Source organism: Aquarana catesbeiana, linkage group LG03 (assembly GCF_042186555.1).
Source record: "Aquarana catesbeiana isolate 2022-GZ linkage group LG03, ASM4218655v1, whole genome shotgun sequence".
Lineage (NCBI taxonomy): Eukaryota > Metazoa > Chordata > Amphibia > Anura > Ranidae > Aquarana > Aquarana catesbeiana.
In genome coordinates this window covers 677,899,818-677,923,328 of record NC_133326.1, presented here as the reverse complement: position 1 = coordinate 677,923,328, position 23,511 = coordinate 677,899,818, and the positions used below count along the sequence as shown (strand labels likewise).

Here is a 23,511-nt window from a genome sequence, read left to right as displayed (position 1 = left end):
AAGAAGAAGAGGACCTCCTTATGATGGAAGATGACAAACCCTTCACTCCTCTACAGTCACTCCCTGTCCATAATCTCACAATCCTATAGGGTTATAGGGATAGATAGCGCCTGACTGCACCTCTCCAGCTGTATCGAGGAGGGAAGTGAACAGTTGCTGCCCAATTCTATATACAGCCTAAAAGAGTTGCTGAGGAGAAGGGCCAGGCCAAAGTGGGACCTTTAGTATTAGGGACAGAAAAGAGAAAATAGTCATTTTAGGGGGGATTGTGAAGGAATGTGATGTAAATAATAATAATAATAATAATCTGAAAATGTCTATTTTCTTATGTGCATACATATTTTTCTCCTTACTCATTATATAAGTATACAGGTTTGCTCTGTTCCTATATTTTTCTCAAAATGGCGGGTACCCCCTACATCCCTCACATCAGAAGAACGCGGAACTAAAGATAAAACCAAGGACAGCCAAACCTCGTTATGAAGATTCTCCATCTTCTTTTTTTTATCTTAACCAATGAGATGTACCTATTAGACTAACATAGCAATGACGTATTTTTGTGTATAAAACATTAGCACCGCCTTGAATAAATTAGAAGTGTAAAAAGTAACGGTGCTGAGCGTGTCTCAGAGTGTTTACTTTTATATGCATGCATATCCACACTTTTCAATTAGAGACAGTAGCAGATAACCTTGGGCTCGATTGGAGCTCTTAATCATTTCCATAACACATGGAGGGCATTTAGGCATGAGATCTGACCCATGGTCAAAACCTGAGACTTTTAAGCTCTAGTCCTGGACAGTGGTCATGTGTGACCATTCCAGACATAAACATTTTATATATTAACCCCTTGTGGACTGCCCACTCACAATGTACTGCAAGCGTGCCTCCCTGCAGGCACCCACTGTGATTGTACACAGTGGGAGCCTGTTAGCAAGTCCAGGCTGGGACCTGCTGATCAGCTGTGTGCAATCACAGTCGAGAGCCCTGTGTTGACAATCAACACAGAGCTCTGTACAGAAGGGAAAAAAAATCTCTGTGTTTCTTATCTCTGCAAAGTAGGGATAAGAAACAAAGAGATCACTTTTAAAAAGAAGCACACATTACACATAGTTAGGCACACATTTAACCACTTTAAGTGGTAGTAAAGTCTGTATTTTTATTTTACCTACAGGTAAGCTTATAATAAAGCTTACTGTACCTGTAGGTTAAATGAATATCTCCTAAACATGCACCATTTAGGAGATATTCCAGGGAGCAACAGCCGGTGATGTCACGGGCGCATGCGCTCTGAAGGAAGGCATACCTGTGCCATTCCTCCAGAGCTCTGTGCTGCGGCCATGCATGCAGGGGAGTGGCATTATCACGCCATTCAAGCGGCCAAAGCCCTCGAACCCAGAAGAAAGACCGTGGAGGGCTTTGTTTCAAGGTAAGTCTTTCATAATGTGCTAGTATGAGGTGCATACTAGCACATTATTGCCTTTAGCTTGCAGGGTTTGTTTTTTCAGTTTTTTTTAACCTTTAGTACTGCTTTAAGTCGTTGACTTAAGAATTTGCAGAAGCAGCAAACCATTATTTACAAGAAACATGTTATCTTGGAACACCTTATCAGCTTGACTGACTTCCAGACTCCCAAATACTTTATTATAGAAGAAGACATCTCTCTCTAATGTTTTACAACAAGACCTTCCAAAGAACCAGAGATCAACAGTTTGTTCCAATAAAATCTTTCTAGGAAGTCATTCTGGCAAACCAACCTGTTTGAGATTATATACTGTATATACAATACTCTGCAATGGTTTTAGGCAGGTGTAAAAATACAATGCTGTAAATGAACAATGCTTTCAGAAACAGAAGTGTTAATAGTTTATGTTTATCAATTAACAAAGTAAGTGGAAAGTAAATGAACAGAAGAGAAATCCAAATCAAATCGATATTTGGTGTGACCACCCTTTGCCTTCAAACCAATATCAATTCTTCTAGGTAGACTTCTAGGCACACAGTTTTTGAAGGAACTCGGCAGGTAGGTTGTTCCAAAAATCTTGGAGAACTAACCACAAATTTTCTGTGGATATCGGCTGCCTCAAATCCTTCTGTCTCTTCATACAATCCCAGACAGACTCCATGATGATGAGATCAGGGCTTTGCGGGGGCCAAACCGTCACTTCCAGAACTTGCTTCCTTACACTGAAGATAGTTCTTAATGACATTGGCTGTTTGTTTGGGGTCGTTTTCTTGCTGCAGAATAAATTTGGAGTCAGTCACACGCCTCATGGTATGGCATGATGGATAAGTATCTGCCTGTATTTCCCAGCATTGAGGACACCATAGATCGGGAAACGTTGAGGACCGTAGACGTAGTGGATGGCCCAGGAAACTTAAAGCAGCAGATGAAAGACTCATCATGCTTACTTCCCTTCGGCATTGGTGAGCCGCATGTGTTGATAAATAGATTAGATATCCGCACTTCAAAACATCCAGCAGGCTCCAAAGCACCGCTAGACATGTAAATCCAAAAAACGAATGAGATGGAGCACAGATCTTCCTACTTTGTCTTCAAAACTACATGTCATAAGGAATAAAGACAAATCACGGCTCTTGTGAACTTGAGAAATTTGTAAACTTTTCCTCAAACAAACAAAATTCGAACAGTGAATGTGGTTTTCATTGAGGAAAGTTCAATCACTCCAAAATTGAATGTTAAAAGGAAACAGTATTATTGAACAGCATTCGTCAAGTCATTGAATATACCAATGAAAATTTGAAGAATACTAGGACAGCCTAACATTAATCTATGTGGAGCTAGATATGTTGGCTTTCAAGGACCTCGTGGCGCAACGGTATCGTGTCTGACTCCAGATCAGAAGGTTGCATGTTCAAATGGAAAATTGTGTTGATGTGCCTAATCCAGGGTTCTCCAAACTTTCTAAACAAAGGTGCCAGTTCACTGTCCCTCTGACTTTAGGGGTCAAGACTGTGACCAGAGAAAAAAGATAATGCCCCGGCATCAGAGTGGGTAAACCATGCACTGCAACATAGATGTGCTGACAAAGAGGGTTGCGGTGCTGTTAAGAATGGATGCATGCATTGGCACCGTAACAGCCCAGTGTGACTACACACTAATTCATTTTATTTATTTTTTATTATTACCTTAATTTTTATCTTTATGTGGACATTTATCAATTTTTAGCTTTTTTCAGCCACAGTGCCCAAGCACCCTGGGGGGTCCTTGGCAAAATGCCAAAATTGTATATAAGATGGCGGGTGGATGAAGTCTGCCCTTTAGTTACACAAAGCCACAGGTTTTCATTGTACACCATTACAACCTTCTAGCTGCCAACCTCCTAATGACCAATGACATCATCAGTTGATAAGAAGGATGTCAGTTGCCTGCAGATCATCCTTGTTTGACCCTCCCTTGCCTCTCTATCAGCTTTGGGGTCTCAAGTGATGGAGAAAAACTGAGGGAGAAGAGAAACATTGGAATACTAGTCAGTACCAGTTTGCAAAAGTGTATTTGCTTTGGAAGAACAAATCATCTCTAACGTCGGGTGTCCTACGTGTATTGATATTGCTGTGTTATGTAAAACTATTACAATAGTTTTTACATTTTAGAATGGGGCACCTCAACACTGTCCATAATTTTGGAGGATGCCTCGAGATTGTCCTTACCTTTAAAGGGAGCCTCGACTGAAAAAAGGTTGAGAAACACTGATCTATTCTACATGTGTCAAACACATGGCCTATGGGCCAAATCAAGCATGCTAGGCCATTTCATGTGGCCCTTGCACCTCTCATGCAGCTGCACCACCCCCTCGCCTCTGCCCCCACCTTGTCTCAGCAGTCGGCAGCAGAGAGAAGGACAGAACTTCTCCTACAGATATTGCACCTCTGTGTGCAGCCGCAGCCCCCCCCCCCCCCGTCTCCGCCCTGTCTCCGCCTCCCCTGGTCTCAGCAGACTCTGGTCCTCCTCCAGACCCTGCACTTTTTGCTTCTCAGCTCCGCCCCCATATTCTTTCTGGAACTAGCACAAGGTAAGGAGGGTGCAATGTTGTAATGGATGTGATTAAGAGTATCATGAAATATCTATTCCAATATATATATATATATATAAGTACATGTTTTATACCCGTATTTATCGGCGTATAACACGCACAGGCGTATAACATGCACATTCATTTTAAGAGGGAAGTTTCAGGAAAAAAAATTACATTTTAAATAAGGAACTTTGAAGCAAAATAAGGGTCAGTGCCCATCTGCAGCCTCACCATTGCCATCAATGCAGCCTGATCAATGCCCATCTGCAGCCTCACAAGTGCCATCAATGCAGCCTCATCAGCCCACATCAATGCAGCCTCACCAGTCCCCATCAATGCAGCAGCCTCACCATTGCCTTCAGTGCAGCCTGATCGATACCCATCTGCAGCCTAAAGGGGAGAGGGAGGGGGGCAGGACGAGCGCCGACAGATTACATACAGTGAGAATCTCCTATGATAGACAGAACAGTGGTCCAATGTCTGCCCAGGAGACGGGACTTCCTATTACAAAGGCCACCAAGTAAACACGAGTTTCTCACTGTATGTGATCTGACAGCGCTCGTCCCGCCCCCCTCCCCTGTCCCCTCCGAGGCAGCTAAAATTGAAGTATTGACGTATAACACGCACACACTATTTTCACCCAATTTTCATGGTGAAAAAGTGAGTGTTATACGCCAATAAATACAGTATATCTGACATATATCAGCTTCTATGCTTATAATCCTTAAAACATATTCAGTAAATATTAAAGCTTACCCCTCTCTTACTGTGGAGCTGAACTGCAAGAGTTAACAGAGAAGTTCGCACCTGCTTCCAAGAATACACTCAAAAAATTAACAAGATAACACCAATGTTTTAAAAGACGCAAGAACATTGCAAGAACAAAGCTACTTCCTCATATAAATGACCCAGCTAAAAGCCAATACTTTGTCACATACTTTGCCACAATATATTTATATACCTGTGGTTGTTTTGTGGTTTGCATGCGCCAGCCTTATCTGATGTGTCTTAATCTTAATGAAATGGTATATAAGTCTTGCAAAGCGGAAATATTACAACAGAAAGTATTTTACTCTGAACTGAGCATCTCAGCGTAATTACTTTAGCGCGTGCACGCCGCTCTATATTCAATTTGACCAGGGGCAGAAATAATAATACCGGACCTTGGTTGGTTCGGATCCAAAACACTGTGATGTAAGGGAGGGTGGGTTACTCTTTAATTCTGATGGTGGGGGGATCTTGACATCTCATGTAAGGGGAGTGGGGTGCTCAGGACATCTAGTCTTACAGATACAACCGACCCTTAGAGGGCAACCATAATGCTGATGCGGCCTGCAATGAAATTGAGTTGGACATCAGATCTATCTCTTTAGCTTACTCGGTGGATACTTTACTGCTAGTCATGTTTTTAATATACTGTACCTGAATAGCAGAATCCAAAATTACATGCACATCTGTGGTACCATTTGGAACATTTTTGAGCCTGTATGGAGATTAAACCTGTGATCTTGCCATTATTATCATCACGCTCTGTTCATCCGAGCTAACCACCCAATACTCATGCGGCCTTCTTTGGTTTTTACACAATTTTGCACTGCCCAATTAGGGTTTTTAGAATAGTATTCATTATAAAAAATACATTACGCATTACACAATCTCAAGACCTCAAGGGTTTCTTACTAGCCGATATGTGGAAGTAAATAGATATAGGTACTTTCTCTATTACACTAAAAGCTCCATTACAAGCTTGGAGAACCCAAACTCGACAGGGGGTTTACAAAACTCATAACTCTGCTATCAACACTGAAATTCCTCATTCCCCACCTCTCCATAAAAAAGGTGGAGAGATGAAGGTATACAATAAATAGAAGACATACTCACTGATTCTCAAACCCTATCATTTTAAGCATTGCAAACCTACGACATTTCTCCCAGGAAAATCTTTCCTTTCCTACGTGTGTCATACTTTTTAAAAAACTAACCTAGTCCTAAGATGTCTGTACAACCTTTAGCATGGCAGTTCAATCCCAAGAGCAAAGGTATCTCCCTATTTTATTCTGTTCTTCAGGACAAACTGGTCTTCCACAAATCTTCACCAATGATTCAATGGGAGCGTGACCTACATCACACTTTTACTGATGGCCAAGAGATATGTGCCATCAGAATCTCCAAAAACGTTACCCACTGTATCAATCATTGGGAACAATGGCAAATTTTTTTATTGCTGTGGTATCTAACGCCGAGCCGCTTGGCAAAATTTCCCCCCCACCAACCCCCCTCTCAGCTGGAGAGGATGCGGTCACTTTGGTACCCTCCTCCATGTCCTCTGGGAATTAAAGGGCTTAACCAGCTTTTGGAATAAAGCTTTTCAGTTAATAATTATCAAACCTGACCTGGTACTAGCTCTATTATACCTGTGTATAGAGGGTTTCCCCAAGCAATTTCAAACTATTATTGCGCTTGTTCTTTTGGCTGCAAAAACTCTCCTAACTAGACTGTGGCGGACAAAGTCCCTACTGTTTCTGAGCTCATTATGTATCTTAACCACTTGCCACCCAAGGTACGTAAATGGACATCTTCGGGTTTCAGTGGTTATACCAGGATGATGCCTGCACCTACAGGCATCATCTTAGTATCGTTCTTTTCAGCCGGCGATTCTGTTTCATGCAGAAGTGATTTGAGTGGCTAATTAGCAACCGCCTCTCCCGGGATCTCCAGTCCCATTGCAGAGGACGCAACGCTGTAGCGCCAGTCTTATGGGGTGGACTGGGCTGAGAGGCAAATTAGTCTAGCGCCCCCATAAAGCTGCTTCCGGTATGCGGGCAGCCAGCATTCCACAACTGTGGGGGGGGGGAGGGCGCTTCTAATTTTGACTGTCCTCTCATCCTGGACCACCAACCTTCCTCACTGTGCTATATGTTTTCTGCTGCACCATTGGCATGGTTATATCTTCTTAGTCCTCTCCAAAAAAATTATCAGAAATTTGTGCTTAAAGTGGAACTATAGGCAACACTTTTTTTTTTCATTCTAGATAGAATAAGGGAGGGTTATAGCCCCTGTCAGTATATTTTTTGCCATCCCTGTCCCATTGCAGAGATTTCCCTTCACTTCCTGCCCCATAGCCAAACAGGAAGTGAGAGGAAATCTATGAAAATTAAGGGAATCCATTGTCCCCCCTCCCCCAGGCCCTCAGAACTAGTGTCCCTACTCAAAAATATCAGGGCGGGTCTTAAACAGCAAGGGGTGTGACCTTTGACAGGAAGGGGTGGGTCATATTTAAATTAGGGGGTGCACGAGTTTAGTCAGGCCTAGGGCAGCACAAAACCCAAATACACTACTGGTCTGAGGATGGGAGCGATTCGGCCGGGGGAGATGGCTTCCCTGTAAAGAGAGAGAGGAACTGACATTGTTCCCCTCTCTCTGTAACCCTGGAAACCGGGAGCGATGAGTAGTTCGTCACTTCTGATTCCGCCCCTTTGTTTACCTGGCCACCAGCGGCCAGGAAAGCAGCCGATCAGACCGATTTGTGTCTGATCGGCTGCATGGGAGGCTAGAGGAGAGATTTGGGGTCTAATAAACCCCAGATCTCTCCATAAAGAGGACCTGTCACGGCCCATGCTGTCACAAGGGATGTTGTTCATCCCTTGCGATAGCAATAAAGTTAGTACTAGAAAAAGTGTAAAAAAAAAAAAAAAAAATTTGAATTAAAAAATAAAATAAATTAAAGTGCCCCCGTCCCACCGTGCTAACATGCAAACGTTACTCCCGCACGCATATGTAATAGGTGATTGCACCACACAGGTATTGTTGCAAAAGTCAGAGTGAGAGCAATAATTCTAGCACCAGACCTCCTGTGCAACTCTGAACTGGTAACCTGTAAAGGCATTTAAAGCGTCGCCTATGGAGAATTTTAGGCATCGTAGATGGCCTTCCTATCCACAGGCAGACGCAATTTTAAGGCGTGACATGCTAGGTATCTATTTACTTGGCGTAAATATCATCTTTCACATTATACAAAAAAATGGGCTAACTTTAGTGTTTAGTTTTTTTTTAATTCATAAAAGTGTTTATTTTTCCAAAAGAATTGCGCAAATATCGTGTGACAAATATCTATATATATAATGTTTGGGGGTTCTAAATAATTTTCCAGCAAAAAAAGTAAATTTTTACATGTAGGAGCGAAGTCTCAGAAATGACCGGATGCGAATCGGTTAACCTGACTTTTAACTATGAAAAAGCTCTGCCCTTTAGTACAACCACTTTGTCCAAATTTAAGATGGCGTGGGAATGTTGGTCCCCTATGCTTTCAACCTGATTCCCTTGGTTACGTATGATGGTTATATTTGCCTTATTGACAATGTTATACTGTTAATAACGTGATGTTCGCACGACTTTTATGTAAAGTGGAACCTCGGAATGCGAGGAACGCGGTTTACGAGTGTTTCGCAATACAGGTACGCCCCTTTAAATTTGCCACCTTTCCGGAGCCCGCGGTCCTGGGAACTCGATGTTCGCCGGCGGCCCGCGATTGCGGTGTGAAGCGGCAGAATGGGGAGGTGCCTATGTAAACAAGGCATTTCCCCGTTCTGCTATGTGACATGACAGAGATCCACTGCTCCCGATGATCGCTGTCATGTCTTAGGTAGCCCATCCCCCCCACAGTTAGAATCACTCCCTAGGACACACTTAACCCCTCTATCGCCCCCTAGTGTTTAACCCCTTCCCTGCCAGTGTAATTTATACAGTAATCGGTGCATTTTTATAGCACTGATCGCTGTATAAATGTCAGTGGTCCCAAAATAGTGTCAAAAGTGTCTGATGTGTCCGCCATAATGTCGCAGTCCTGATAAAAATCGCAGATTGCCGCCATTACTAGTAAAAAAGAAAATAATAATAAAAAAAAAGGTTTTAAATCTATCCCCTATTTTGTAGATGCTATAACTTTTGCGCAAACCAATCAATATACGCCTATTGCAATTTTTATTACCATAATATGTAGAAGAATACATATCGGCCTAAACTGAGAGAAAATTTGCTTTTTTTTAAAAAAAAAATTGGGATATTTATTATAGCAAAAAGTACAAAATATCGTTTTTTTTCAAAATTGTCGCTCTTTTTTGTTTATAGCGCAAAAAATAAAAACTGCAGAGGTGATCAAATACCACCAAAAGAAAGCTCTATTTGTGGGGAAAAAAGGACGTCAATTTTGTTTGGGTGCAACATCGCAATTGTCAGTTAAAGCGACACAGTGCCGAATCGCAAAAAATGGCCTGGTCATTCAGCAGCCAAATCTGGGGCTGAAGCAGTTAAACTCAATAAAAATGTTTTGATGGAAAAATACCTTACACAATAAACAAACCAAAAACTGCATTTGTTTTCAAACTTTTTGTCCATTTCGTTGCTTGTCATATGTAACCTCCTTGCCCTAAGCAGTAGTGGTCTTGCTGGGTAGTAAGCAGCCCAAGCTAGTTGATACGTATTCTGCTCATTTGGCCATCCCCTAAGCTCAGTGTTGCTCTTGTTTCTGCCTGCTGCCAGTAGGTGTCACTGTTGTGAACCAGCCCTAATGCAGGCCATGCATTGGTAGATTTTCGAACAAGATTATTCGTATGAAAATTATTTGTACATTCGATGATTGGACGAATGTCGTTCCAAAATGTCAGTTGCCTTTAACATTTGATTTCAGAATGAAAATCGTAACACAAAGGCATCAAAAACATGTCAATAACGCATTTTAGTGCAATAGGCACAAAAAAATGGGCATCCATGGTATCGAAAGCATGTTTAAACAAGCCCTAAGGGCTCTTCAGAGAGCATTTGACAGGCGGTGAGGAGGCATTGTATCGCCTCCTCCCCCGCCTGCTTTAACTCCTTGAACCCCAAACTAGCAAGCTGCAACTGCAGGGTTTTACTGCCCCCTCAACCGCTGGCGTCAACAAGCCCTAAGGGTCCTCAACTGTTGATTTTCTTGTGGAAGTGACAGCCGCCCGATCACTTCAAGGGGTGCTTGACATTTTGGGTATCTATTTTCTCAACACAACCCCATTTTAAAGTGTTATTAAACCCAGGACCCTGCATTCACTATATTGGGTCTCCCCAGGGGCGGACTGACAACTCATGGGGCCCCCGGGCAATAGGAGAAGATTATGGGGCCCCCCGGGCAATAGGAGAAGATTATGGGGCCCCCGGGCAATAGGAGAAGATTATGGGGTCCCCAGGTAATAGGAAACTATGGGGCCCCCAGGCAATAGGAGATTATGGGGCCCCCAGGCAATAGATTATGGGGCCACACAGTATACACACACACATACAGTATACACACACAGAATACACATACACACACTGAAAAGGTACTGGAGAGGCGGGGCAGCTATAATCTTGGGATTTTTAAAAAAACACAGATTTTTACATACTGTCCCTGGTTTTATTGAGGCTGGCAACCCTGATGGGGCCCCTTAGTGGCATGGGGCCCTCGGGCAGTGCCCGAGTGCCCCGAATGGTCAGTCCGCCCCTGGGTCTCCCACAGTACACATAACATGGAAATGCAATTATTTTAGTAAATATAAACTGCTAAATACCTTTTCTCATCAGCAGTATATAGCAGTCTTGTGACTTCTATCAGTATCCGGCCGAGCACTGGTCAAAGCTTGTAGAAGGAGCTTTTATTCTCCCCTGACTGTCCTAAGAGGCTGGATAAAAGTGAATGAATTGTAAGCAAAGTAAACAAATACAGTGTACGTAAAATAATAATTTTAATTGAGAGTGTGTGCAGAGCAAGGAGGAGGTGTGCTAAGTGGTTTGTCTCATCCATGTAAACTGATACATTCTGCTGGAGAGCTTGTGCTTCTGAAAAACAACAGACTTGCTGGCTGGATCATCAGATGGAAATAGAGGAAAGAAAGCCTAAAAAACAACTGCAGCCATCACATCTAATAATTGCTGGAGTGCCTGAGTTTCAGGTTACCTTGTCACTTGATTATCTGGAACGCTAGCAGCCACCACTAAAGATATTCCTGGGAACGAGGAAGCAGAGTTGAGGACCATCAGTACACACGTCATTGTGACCTCTTCAGTGATCTACTAAGCCTGTATTGACCCCCCTGAGTAAGGGCGGTCGCAGGCTTTCTGGTAAGCCTCCATTTCCTTACACCTGGTGATGGGAAGCACTTTTCACTTGGAATACTACACAGGGACTCTTTAAACAAGCTCTTTGTATATGCAATCAAGCCTGAAATTTTTTTTGGGACTTTTCTATTGTTTTTGAAATATTTTTTTCACCATTTTTTGGTTTAAGAATCTAAACCCATTCCACTGTATGTAGTGTTGATTTTTCATTATTATTATTTTACGTACACTGTATTCATTTACTTTGCTTACAATTCATTCACTTTTATCCAGCGCTGCACTGTTTTTATATGTATTTACTGTCTCTTGCCCTTATGTCGGGGTTATAGTGCTCAGCGGCAGGACCTCCATCACGGTAGTATTACTTCACAATATTTATCAAGTTTCATATCACATGCACCTAGCGCAAACTTTTTTTACTTTTATTTTTTGTCCTAAGAGGCTGCATGACCCCTGACTCTCTGTCTGGACAGTGCTGATTGGCCCTGTGCTGATCACATGCACTCTCTTAAGAAAAAAAAACTCTTTAGCAATACACACCAAACCAACGCTCTGATCTATCAGCAGATGGATTGGGGACAGGGGAAGAAGGGGAGGATCAGACAAGACAGGATCAAACAGCCTTTTTACACAATTCAGAGGATTAACCCCTCAGGTTCCATAGTGAGTATAACAAGCATGCTTTACTGCATATACAGACTGATTTTACTGTTGTGGGTTTAGTAACACTTTAAGGCTCCTTTCACAAGGGTGCGGGGGGGGGGGGTAAAAACTGTTGGCTGATCTTTTTTTATTTTTTTATAACTGAGTCCTATTATTATTTTTTTTTTAACTACCATCCGACTACCCACCTACAAATGGACATGATGCCACTTGGGTGAGTACAGAAATACATGGGAATTTTAATGCAACATGCCGATTTAAACTCTCCCATGTAAGTGAATAGGACTTTGTCGCAACTGCAAGCCAAACAAACACTTGGCTTGCAGTTGTGGGAGGTCCCACAGTGCAAAATCGTTGTGTGGCAGAGGGAAAAAAAGCCCTCCCCCCCCAAAAAAAATCAGGTATCGCCTCCTAAACGCCTGCAAACCATGGATCCCTTTTCAGAGGGGTAATAAACACTGCTTTAAGTGTGAAAGAAGCTTTATATATTATCAAAAAAATGCTTTTTAATACATTGTGTTCAATACATTGTGTACATTGTGGTTCAATACATTGTGTTAGTGTGCATCAAAATTTCAATTTTTTTTTTTGTTTACCAAAAATATGCATCCGATAAACAGTTGTGCTAATATCAAGTGACATAATAAATTGAAACCACCACCATTTTATTCTCCAGAGTTTCTGCTTTCAGAAAATATATCACATTTGGGGCTTTTAATTAATCTTCAAGCCTATGGGTATTATAACCTGCAAAATAAAAAGCAAAAATGACTCCGGAAGCGAAAAGGTTAAACATTAACACAGAAAAACCTTAATAGTTCAGAGCTGAATATACAGTAATACAGTATATAAAATATATACATTTATATACTGTATAATATATATATATATATATATATATATATATATATATATATATATATATATATATGTATATATACACACACACACACACACACATACATATACTGTATGTTCATATATAATTTATTAATATTCTAAAATAATATGAATATATATTATATATAAATAAATATAAAATAATAAGAATAATAAGAACATATATAAAACTAGAAATGTTAAAAACAAAAAAGCTAAAAAGCTAGCAGCTTCCCTTTAATTTTACATTCCTCTGCTATTTAAAGCGACAGGTGCGTCTGTGCTATCTAGATAGTCGGACCCAGGTTGCTCTTTTGCCAAGAGATGTGTCACGGGGAGACACACACGTTCTGTTCTGCCAGGGAGGGAAACTCAAGAGTCTATGCCAAGGGCTAGGACACAATGACATGATGCCCTATATGTCTCTGGCAGAGGATGAGCAAGGAGATACTCTGCAGGGCTCTGGCAGGGTAGAGGAGAAGCAATGACCTGCATACCATCTGTCTGGCTGGATATGAACTGCTAATCGTTTTGCTAATCTGGAAGCCAGGGCAAGGGAGCGGAGGGAGGAAGGGGGGTGAAGCAGTGACGGTGACTGAGATGGACAACTGACTCAGGAGACCAAGGATCCTCTACAGGTGTCTATCAGGCTCTACCTCTAGGACACATAGGGGGGATGAGGGCATTTCAAAAGGGGAGAGGTGCAAAGGATCAGAGGATCTTTCTGCTCAGGGAGACAAGAAGGAAAGGTGCTGCAGGAAGCCACAAAGGAGATCAGACAAAGAAAGGCAAACTAAAAGAGCTGGGACCTTCCTTCTTCTCAATTTTTCATGTCCACCCTCAGTTCTTTCCTCTACTGCAATTTTTTTTACCATCAATATATAATTGATTGGCAGCTATTTCTGTCAGATCCTAATCCTTTGATCCTTTTTCCCTTCCCAACCTGCCCTCAAAGTTTTCCCTGGCAACATCTCCATCACTTGACCCTCACCTCTGTTCTATCTTCCAAGACCAGTATCATTAAACCTTGTACTTCCTTATTGGACCACACTTGTTACTTTTTATCTTTCTTGTTTACCCGTTCCTAATTTTCCAAAAACATTTTATGTAACCTCCAAAAACAGTACCTTCTAAATCTTTTCTTGTCTTATAGCATTGTTCTTTCATCTTCTCAGTCCACCTCCATTTTTTTCCTGTTCGGTATCTTTCACAAATGTTACCCATACCTTAAATATTTTATACTTTATTATCCCCTCTTCCTTTTTCATTATCTACCTTCCTCTACTCATCATCCCTTCTGTACCTTCAAAACTTTATGCCGTCAAACCTTTCCTTTTGTGGTAGTTTACCCCACACCTAATTTTGATCCTCCAGAAACAATATCTTTAAAATCTTTTCTTGTCTTGGGTCTCTAGTATTGTTCTTCAATCCTCTTTGTCCCCATCCATCTTTTTCCTCTTCTGCATCCTTCACAAATGTTATCTATACCTTAAATATTTTCTTCTTTAACTTTATTTTCCCCTCTTTATTTTTTATTTTTCGCCTACCTTCTTCTAGCCATCACCTTTTCTATATCTTTTTCTTCGATCTTCCCTGCCCACCTCCATCTTTTTCCTCTTCTTTATTCTTCACAAATATTACCCATACCTTAAAAATTTTCTCTTATAACTATATTAACCCCTCTTTTTCTTTCTTCCACCTCCTACCTCCTTAACTTATTTTTGAAACTCTCTTCAACTTCTATGTCTTCCATAACTTATGAAAACCTATATTTAACATTATTACCTTCTTAAAGATTCATCTTTCAAAATCTTTGATATTAATGCTTCTCCTGTGAACAGCACTAGTGTTTTTCTTCTACCATATTGACCTTTAGACAACACATCTTTTAATGGTTCTAAAAACGTTATCCTCCACATTTTCCTTTGTACTTGTCTTAACGCTTGGCCTTCCATGTCCCCACCTGTCCTCTCACTGTTTTCTATACCTCCTAACCCTGTCCTGTCAGGTTTTTAACCTGTTAACTGTCCAACCTGATTCCCACCACTGACCTACCCCAAACGCATGTTCTTCTCACGTCAACCACAGACCTCTCCTTAACGCCCAAGCAATTCCAGTTGTTCCAAAACATATATCTTCCACATTTTCCTTTGTAACCATCTGAACACATTTTCCCTTCTCTCACCTGGCCTCCCAAGTCCGCTCACTTTTTTCATGACCTCCTAACTTTGTCTCATCAGACGTGTTCCTATCTAACATTGATCCCCCAGCTCATGTGTGTATAATTACCTGTCTTGCTGCTCATCCATCTTCCCAAATTTAATTTAATCTGCTGGGATTTATCCTCTCCATCACTTGCTTTGACTCTTCAAATAATTTGTATATCTTCATCTCTTTGCTTTTATCCAAACACATTATTTTTTTTAACTTTAACTTTTTTTAACATATTAACTACCCAGCCTGTGTCTCATCACTAACCAACCCAAGCACATGTTCTTCTCACCTCAACCACAACCTTTCCTTAACAATTTCAGTTGTTCCAAAACAAATATATTCCACATTTCCTTTGTAACCATCTTAATATCTGTTCCCCTCCCTCACCTGGCCTCCCGTGTCCTTTCATTTTTTTAATGACCTCCTAATTCTGTCTCATCTGGCATCAACCTAACATTTGTCATTGTCATCTGCTCATGTGTGTTCAGTTGTCTTGTTAACTCTTGTTAATCTTTCAAATTTTACCCCCTTGGAATTTCTCTTCTTCATTACTTCTTGTGATCTGCTTTGACTCTTCTTAAACCTTGTATGTCTTCATCTCTTCAAAAATATTTTTTTTTTACTTTTACTTTTTTTTAACATACTAACTTTCCAACCTTTGTCCCATCATTGACCTGCCCAAGTATGTTCTTCTCACCTCCACCACCAACCTCTCCTTAACTCTCCTCCATAGCAACCACCAACCTCTCCTTATCTCTTCCCCATAGCAACCACCAATCTCTCCTTAAATCTTTTCCAGGTTTTTAGCCATAGTTTTCTTCTGTCCTCCATAATTTTTACCTTGGAGGTCCTTACTGGTACGTCAGTCCTCCTTCACCAACTTTTTACCCCCTTACTTCTTCACTTCCAAAGCCTTCATGTTGAAGCTTTCTTCTCTGTGACAAAACCTTGCCTTTGCCCTCTAGTTTCGGCCATGTTTTCTCACCCTCCTCGGGGCAGCATTGCAAGGGCCAGCAGGTTCAGTGTGGATGAACTGTATGGCTTCAATGTTTCCAAAAAGTTGAAGCCCCGCGTGGAGCTGAAGAGGCGAGGAGAAAATGGAACGGCTGGTGGTCCGCCCCTGCACACTGCGCGTGACTGCCAAACACAAGGCCAGGAAAGTTCTACGATACCAAGTGGTATGAGATACAGGTGAGTGAAAGCAATTGCTATGTGTATTTTTTGCATGTTATGGAAAATTTATGTACAAAGGATTTGGACGAATTTGACTAGTTGACCATGCAACCCCACTGTAAATAATAGTGGTTGTCAAGAGAAACATATTTTAGATTATTTATTTTCCCCTAAGATCAGATGTTTAGGGTTGTCTACAGAGATATCAGTGCATCCAGGGACATTGGATGTTTTTTTATCTAAATGTTATTGGCTGAAATCAGTTACCGTCCTTCTTATCTTCCAGCTGGAATCCCCATTTGAAAAAGCACTAAACCTAAATTTTAAAAATGGACATTATGTGATCTATTTATAAGACATTTGTTGGACGAATGTTATATACATATTATTTCAGGCTGGACAACTTTTATCTGCATTTTCTGTAATAGATTAATTCCTAGGATTATCAGCCCAATCTAGTGGCCAAAACGCAGTATAGTTTTCTGAAAAACTTCAATGAGAAAATGTACCGCATTTTGGCCAATAGATGGAGCCGATGATCATAGGCATTAATCTATTACAAAAAATACGGCAACAATATGACTAGCCTACATGAATGTGTGTAACATTGGTCAGGATTGCAAGGGTTAAATGTCAAGTCTAGGGGGTAGAGAAATAGACCGTAATACTTACCTTATTCTTTGCTCTGGAAGGCTTCCTCTTCTCTTCTTCTCTTCGGCACTCTGGGTCGTTGGTGGGTCCTCGCATACTCTCGTACATGCAGGACTGCTGGTCCTGCATTGTATGTGATGACATCAGAGTGTGACCACCAGACAGAAGGCTGACAAGAAGAACAGTCGCACAGCATGGAGGAAGCCAGCGATGAACAAGGTAAGTATTATGACTTCCTCTACCCTTAGGATTAACGTTTAACACTTGCAATACAGGAGTAATTTTTTTTAAATATCCCAAAGTGGGCCTTTAAAGGTGAACTCCAAGCAAATATAAAAGACACAGGGGAGACCAGCGACATGTCTGTACATGCGTGGGATTTCCATTCAAAATGGCACAGGAACAGAGACTGTTGGATGCAAAGGAGATAACGATGGGCTCGATGGACTAATAAGTATGTTTTTTTTTCTTTTGTTAGACATGTAAGATTTGACTTTAGGTGGGTAGAGTGAAATTCCATAAGCTATATCTGTACCTTCTCTGCTCATTATGAGGGGTTCCCACCATCTTTGTGCTGAACTCCAAGGTCTGTACACTTGCTGTGACCATTATAAGGGGTCCCCCCCATCCATGTACTGAGTTCCTGGGTCTGTACACCTGCTGTGCCCATTATGAGGGGTTCCCACCATCCCTGTGCTGAGCTCCCAGGTCTGCACACCTGCTGTGCCCATTGTGAGATGTTGCCACCATCCCTGTATTGAATCTGTACACCTATTATGTCCATTATGAGTGGTTTCCACCATCTTTGTGCTGAGTTCCTGAGTCCGCACACCTGCTGTGCCCATTATGAGGTGTTCTCACCATCCCTGTGCTGAGCTCCTGGGTCTGTACACCTGTTGTGTCCATTATGAGGGATACCCACTATCTCTGTGCTGAGTTCCCAGGTCTGCACACCTGCTGTGCCCATTGTGAGAAGTTCCCACCATCCCTGTATTGAGTCTGCACACCTGTTATGTCCATTGTGAGGGGTTCCCACATCCCTGTACTGAGTTCCTGAGTCTGCACACCTCCTATGCCCATTATGAGGGGTTCCCGCCATCCCTTTACTGCGTTCCTGGGTCTGTTCACCTGCTGTGCCCATTAGGAGGGGTTAATTCTGTTTATTGAAAAATCTTACAAACAACAACTTATATACAATAAAACCATAATAAATAAATAAAACATATTTACAAAATAATTAAATATGACTATACAAAACAAAAAAAACAAGAACATAATAAATGGAGCAAACCAATTTGCGCACAGCATAATCCTACGGGAGTGGGAACTGCCATTAGGGTAGTTGAGGCAGCCGTTTCCTAGCCTGACTACTCCCTCTTCCTGGAGAACCAGCTCGCTTCATTGCACCCTGGCACTCATCCATAGAGGATGCAGTACTCAACGAGTCCCTTTCATCGTCATCATCATCTGACAGGACTTCAAACTTATTTGCCAAAGGCAAAACCTTAGGACTCTTTTTTTTCTTTCTTTTGCCCCTCCTCCTTTTATCCTCCAACCACTCCATATCATCCTTGGACAAACCGGAGTCAACAGCCTCCCCCCACCTATCTGCCCCCCCCCCCCCCACTCTCCCTTCCCTTATCTACCACCAGGCCAGCCTCTTCACCATTTTCCCCACTCCTCTGCACCCCAAGATCCTCAATAGAAGCCCTGCAGCATCAGGGGAGGGGGACTGGCACTGCACGTGATGCACCAGCCTCAGCACCTCTCAAAGCCTCTGCAATTTTAGAAGACATAGAAGGAATGGACACATTCTTGGTAACTGAAATATTACCTACAGACTGGGAAGATACTGACACACTAGGTAAATGCACAGACTGGGAAGACACAGACATACTAGGTATTGGCACTGACTGGGGCAACTGGGAAGACACAGACATACTGGGTATTGGCACAGACTCAGGTGGACTCACAGGCACCCCAGCTGCTGAGCTCTGAGCATCCTCTATGTCCAGGCGGAAGTACTCTCTCATGAGCTCAGGCTTGTTGTGCATTGCCTCAGGACACTGACTGTAAGGATGTCCCACCACATTGCACAGGTTGCACCTTATGATGTTACAATCTTTTGCCAAATGTCCTATACCCTGACACAGAGAGCACTTCATCACTGGACAGGAGGATGCAAGATGCTCTTTATCCCCATACTTGTTGCAGAGCTTAGGCTGGCCCGGGTAGAAGATGGTCAGCCTGTCCCTCCCCAGGAAAGAAGCTGAGGATGGCAGATGCTGGACAACATTGTCAATTACTTTTAATTTTAAATGCACAGACCACCCCCCCCCCCCCCCACCCCCCCGTCCATATTCCCCGATCGTCCAAAATTTTCTTTAGGGGGCTCAGGACGTCTCCATACCTTCTTAACCATACAGATAAATCCCCTTGTGGTATGGACTCATTGTGAACAAGAACTGTCACCATTTTAATGAGTGGCTGGTGTGATACAAGCTTGGGGATGAGCCCATTCCAGTCCGGCAGGCCCCTACACACGTGCTCATATTTCTCCCAAAAAATGTCCAAAGACCCTGTACAGATAAAGGACAAATCTTACTCATAGGGACCTGCCGGACTGATCAGGGCGAAGATATCTGCAGGCCTGAACCTCATCTGCAAAATCTTATCCACCACTGCCCTCCTATGTGGGGGAATTCCTCCTCCCTCCCATTTTAATTGAACGACATTCCTCCTTTTAAACAGGGAGGAAGATAAAACATTTTCATATTCCTTCACTACTTGCTGCCCCTTCCCAGATCCTGTAGCAGCAATACCAGAATAAGTTTTTCTTACACCACCAGCATTTGCAGTCTTGTCCTTAGACACATAAAAACCAGCTGGCAGAGAGTCTGAATCAGCTGGAATAGCAGTCTTCTTATTAGCAGAGGCAGGACCCGCCCTATCCACCTGCTCTGAATACTCAGCTTCTTTCCTGGGTTCAATCACAGTCTTGGCTGCTGCAGACTCCTGGAGAGTTGTAGCACTACTGCACCCAGCATCTCCTCCACCATTCTCAGGAACAGCCGCTGTGTCTGGTCCAGGCAAAGTCACTGTATTGTCCATGGAGCTCCTCACTGCAGACTCTTCCCCCAGAAGCTGACAGTTACTCTCACCAGTTTCATCTGAAGCTTTGTTTTCAACAGGTAATTCAGACTGCATTTTATGCTGTACATTGTCTATGGGTCTGAGCTGACTGCCCGTAGCACTACAACCCTCAGCAAGCTCATTGTCATTAATAAAGTCCACATCACCATCTTGTACACACACTGTACCTGCTTGCTGTGTCATCTGCTGCTGACTTCATGGTGGATCTTGCTCTCGCTACAGGTCTTTTTTCACAGGGTGAGGAACAGTGTCCATCTTCTCATCATCATCTGGGGAATCCACACCCGGAGGGGATTCCAGCTTACAGATGATTTCCTGCATGCCAGTACCTCCCTCAACCTCCTGCTCAGATGTTCCATATTGCTGTTGGGGAGTGAGGGGGACAGAGGCCTCCACCATTGTGGGCTCAGCAGATGCCTGAGGTGTTGAACAGCTGGGCTCATCCGCCGGGCCCACTTTCTAACTCTCTGCTGACTCTGTCGGTACCTGCATCTCCTCACTGGTTGGGTCACCTTCCATGCAGGAAGCTGCTCCTCTCCTCATTCAGTTGAATCATTCCTCATTACTATATTTTTCTTTAAATATTCCACTATTCTCCTTCAGAGAGTTCACCAATTCCTTCTGCTTCTTCACAGCTTCTTCCAAGTCCTTCAACTCAGGCCTCAGAGCCGGTCTCTTCTTTTTGTATAGTTTGGCACAAATCTGTTTTTTCTTCCTCAATTCAGCCATCAAAATCAACAGTTTCTCCTCTTCTTTCTCAATCCATTTCAGCTTACCAACAATGCTCTGTCTAAAGGCAGACAGGGATTCATCACTCCTTGGGCCAGGCCCAGTATCTTCCACAGGCCTATCCAGGGGACCCCCGCCAGGGTCCTCCCCAGGATACAGCAACCCTCCTGGGGCAGAGAAGCAACTCCAGCCCCTGGTCTCTGGAAGCACAGGAGCTAAGGAACCAGCAACCTCACACCTCACTGTCAAGGAGCAGAATGGCAGTTTCCCGCCATCCCTGTGCTGAGTTCCTATGTCTGCACACCCACTGTGGTCATTATGAGGGGTTACCACCATCCCTGCACTGAGGTCCCGGGTCTGCACATCTGCTGTGCCCATTGTGAGGGGTTAATTTTGTGTATTGAAAATCTTACAAACAACAACTTATATACAATAAAACCATAATAAATAAATAAAACATATTTACAAACTAATTGAATTTGATAATACAAAACAAAAACATAAATGGTACAAACCAAATTGCACACAACACAATCCCTACCAGACTAAGGAACATCACCGTCACCATACATGTAGCCTTTTATCAAAAATATATTTCATCTTGAAAATCTGGGGGAGTGAATCAAGAATACAAAGAAAAGCCGCACACCCCGAGATCAACAGGCAGCAGCTACAGAGTCCTGATATTCCTCCACGCCCTTATCCAGGCCTCCTGCTGCCACCTGTCTTTCTCAAGACCCCGAATCTTCCCAACCTCACCCAGAATGTCCTGCACCAACACTTCCACAGGGAGGATTTTACTCCGTAAGGATACCTGACACCGTGCACTCCACGTGAAATAACGGACTACTAGACTAACTAAAAAAAGTGTTTCCAAATCATAATCCCGACGAGTCTGGAATGCCCCATACACCCTCTCTGCATAACTCATATGGGGGAGGAAGGGTATACTCAGAGCCCTCCCAACCCTCTTGTACACCTCTATATTAAAAGGGCATTGAAGTAGAAAGTGATCCATGGACTCCACCACTCCTCCACACTCCACTCTCGGGCAGCCCCGATCACTCATGGAAAGAAACTTCAAGTTGCCCTTCACATATAGTTTTCCATGAAAGGCAAGCCAAGCCTGATCCCTAAACTTCATTGGGATTCTCTCCAAATTAATCAATCGCAAACCCACCCCCAAAACCAGGCTTGGGCAATCCCTCAAGGCCAGTGGCTCGCAAAAAGCAAAGCTCATGATCCGCTTCTCAAGAAGTTTCCTTGGAAGAGATCTGACTTCTCCTGCTGTTACTTGCCACTGCCGAAGCATTTTCAAACACGGGGCAACATAAGCCGGGAGCTGTTCATGCTTGACCCTCAGGCTTTTCACTGGCCCACCATTCTGCCAGTCTCACAGAAAGGGCCTAAACCAGGACTGGAAAATACCAACCCACCCAGGCGGTCTCTCTGCCAACATGTTACCAAGATTGTACTTCACAAACATCAGAGAGAAAAAGACTACAGGGTTGACCATCCCTAGACCACCCTCCCGCCTAGGAAGGTAAGTCACATTCCTTTTGACAAGGTTTATTCTGTTCCCCCATAACAGCTGGAAGAAACAACTATAGATCCTGGTATAGAGAGAAACTGGCAAAATGCAAACAAAACTGACATACAGAAAAATCGGAATCAGGTAAGTCTTAATCAGATCAACCTTTTCCTTCAAGGAAAACTGCCAACCTTTCCAGCTTGCCACCTTGGCATCGGCATTCTCCAGCCTGTTCACCCAATTTGCATGAGGGGTTCCCACCATCCCTGTGCGGAGTTCCCAGGTCTGTACACCTGCTGTGCTCATTGTAAGGAGTTGCCACCATCCCTGTGCTGAGTTCTCAGGTCTTTACACCTACTGTGCCCATTATGAGGGCCCCCCCCACCATCCCTGTACTGAGTCTTTACACCTACTGTGCCCATTATGAGGGCCCCCCCCCATCCCTGTACTGAGTCTTTACACCTACTGTGCCCATTATGAGGGCCCCCCCCCCCACCATCCCTGTACTGAGTTCCAGGGTCTGTACTCCTTCTGTGCCCATTATGAGGGGTTCCCACCATCCCGCTCTTAGTTCATAGGTCTTTATACCTGCTTTACCCATGCACCTATAGGATTCACCTTCAGTGAATGTTTAGTAAATGCCACCTTTCCTGCTTTATAAAATTCCCTATAATTTGCTGAAGAACTGTATTATAAAATAATTGCTTTCATCTTTATTGCATCTCAGTGCTGCTGATCTCCTGCAGCCTCTTTGCAGCCCCTTCCTGTCTACATACTCTCCAGCTATGGCAGCATTTCTCAGTTCGGGTTTCCTGAGGGCGACGACAACAGTGGACAACGTCTGCCTAATGCATGTAGAAATGGGCACTAGTGCCTATTGGAAGTCCATGGGGTCCAGTTATAAAACATCAGTTGGATGAATGTCATACACATTTATGCAGGTTGTATGAGATTTCTCCACAACTTCTATAATAGATTAATCTCTATCATTGGCGGCTCCATCTAGTGGCCAAAATGTGGTATATTTTCATTTTGCGGTGGGCAAGAAAACTTTACCTCATTATGGCCACTAGATAGAGCTGATTAATCTATTACTATTACAGGACAAAAAAGTGGTACTGTATACATTTTCCGAACTACCTTATTTTGACCACTGGATGGCATTCATAGGAATTAATCTATTACATAAATTACTGGGAAAATGTGTCCTTCCTGCACAAATGTGTGTGACAATCGTCCTACGAATGTTTTATAAATCGACCCCAAGGTGACAACACAGGAGCACAATTGGGAGACAGGGACCAGGTGTTGTCACCATATAACAGGGAGGGACTGAACAAGGACCCATATAGCGGG

The 23,511-nt window shown here is 42.9% G+C and overlaps 1 protein-coding gene across 1 annotated transcript in view; it reads left to right on the top strand.

Annotated features, from left to right (window-relative positions):
• Nucleotides 1-13,029: 13,029 nt before the first annotated feature.
• Nucleotides 13,030-23,511, top strand: part of KCNAB3 (potassium voltage-gated channel subfamily A regulatory beta subunit 3) — a 185,285-nt gene continuing 174,803 nt past the window's right edge. Inside the window, exon 1 of the mRNA XM_073622923.1 lies at nucleotides 13,030-16,109. Within this exon, the coding sequence (XP_073479024.1) occupies nucleotides 15,892-16,109 (218 nt within the window). The 5' untranslated portion in view covers nucleotides 13,030-15,891. The remainder of the gene's footprint in view (nucleotides 16,110-23,511) is intronic.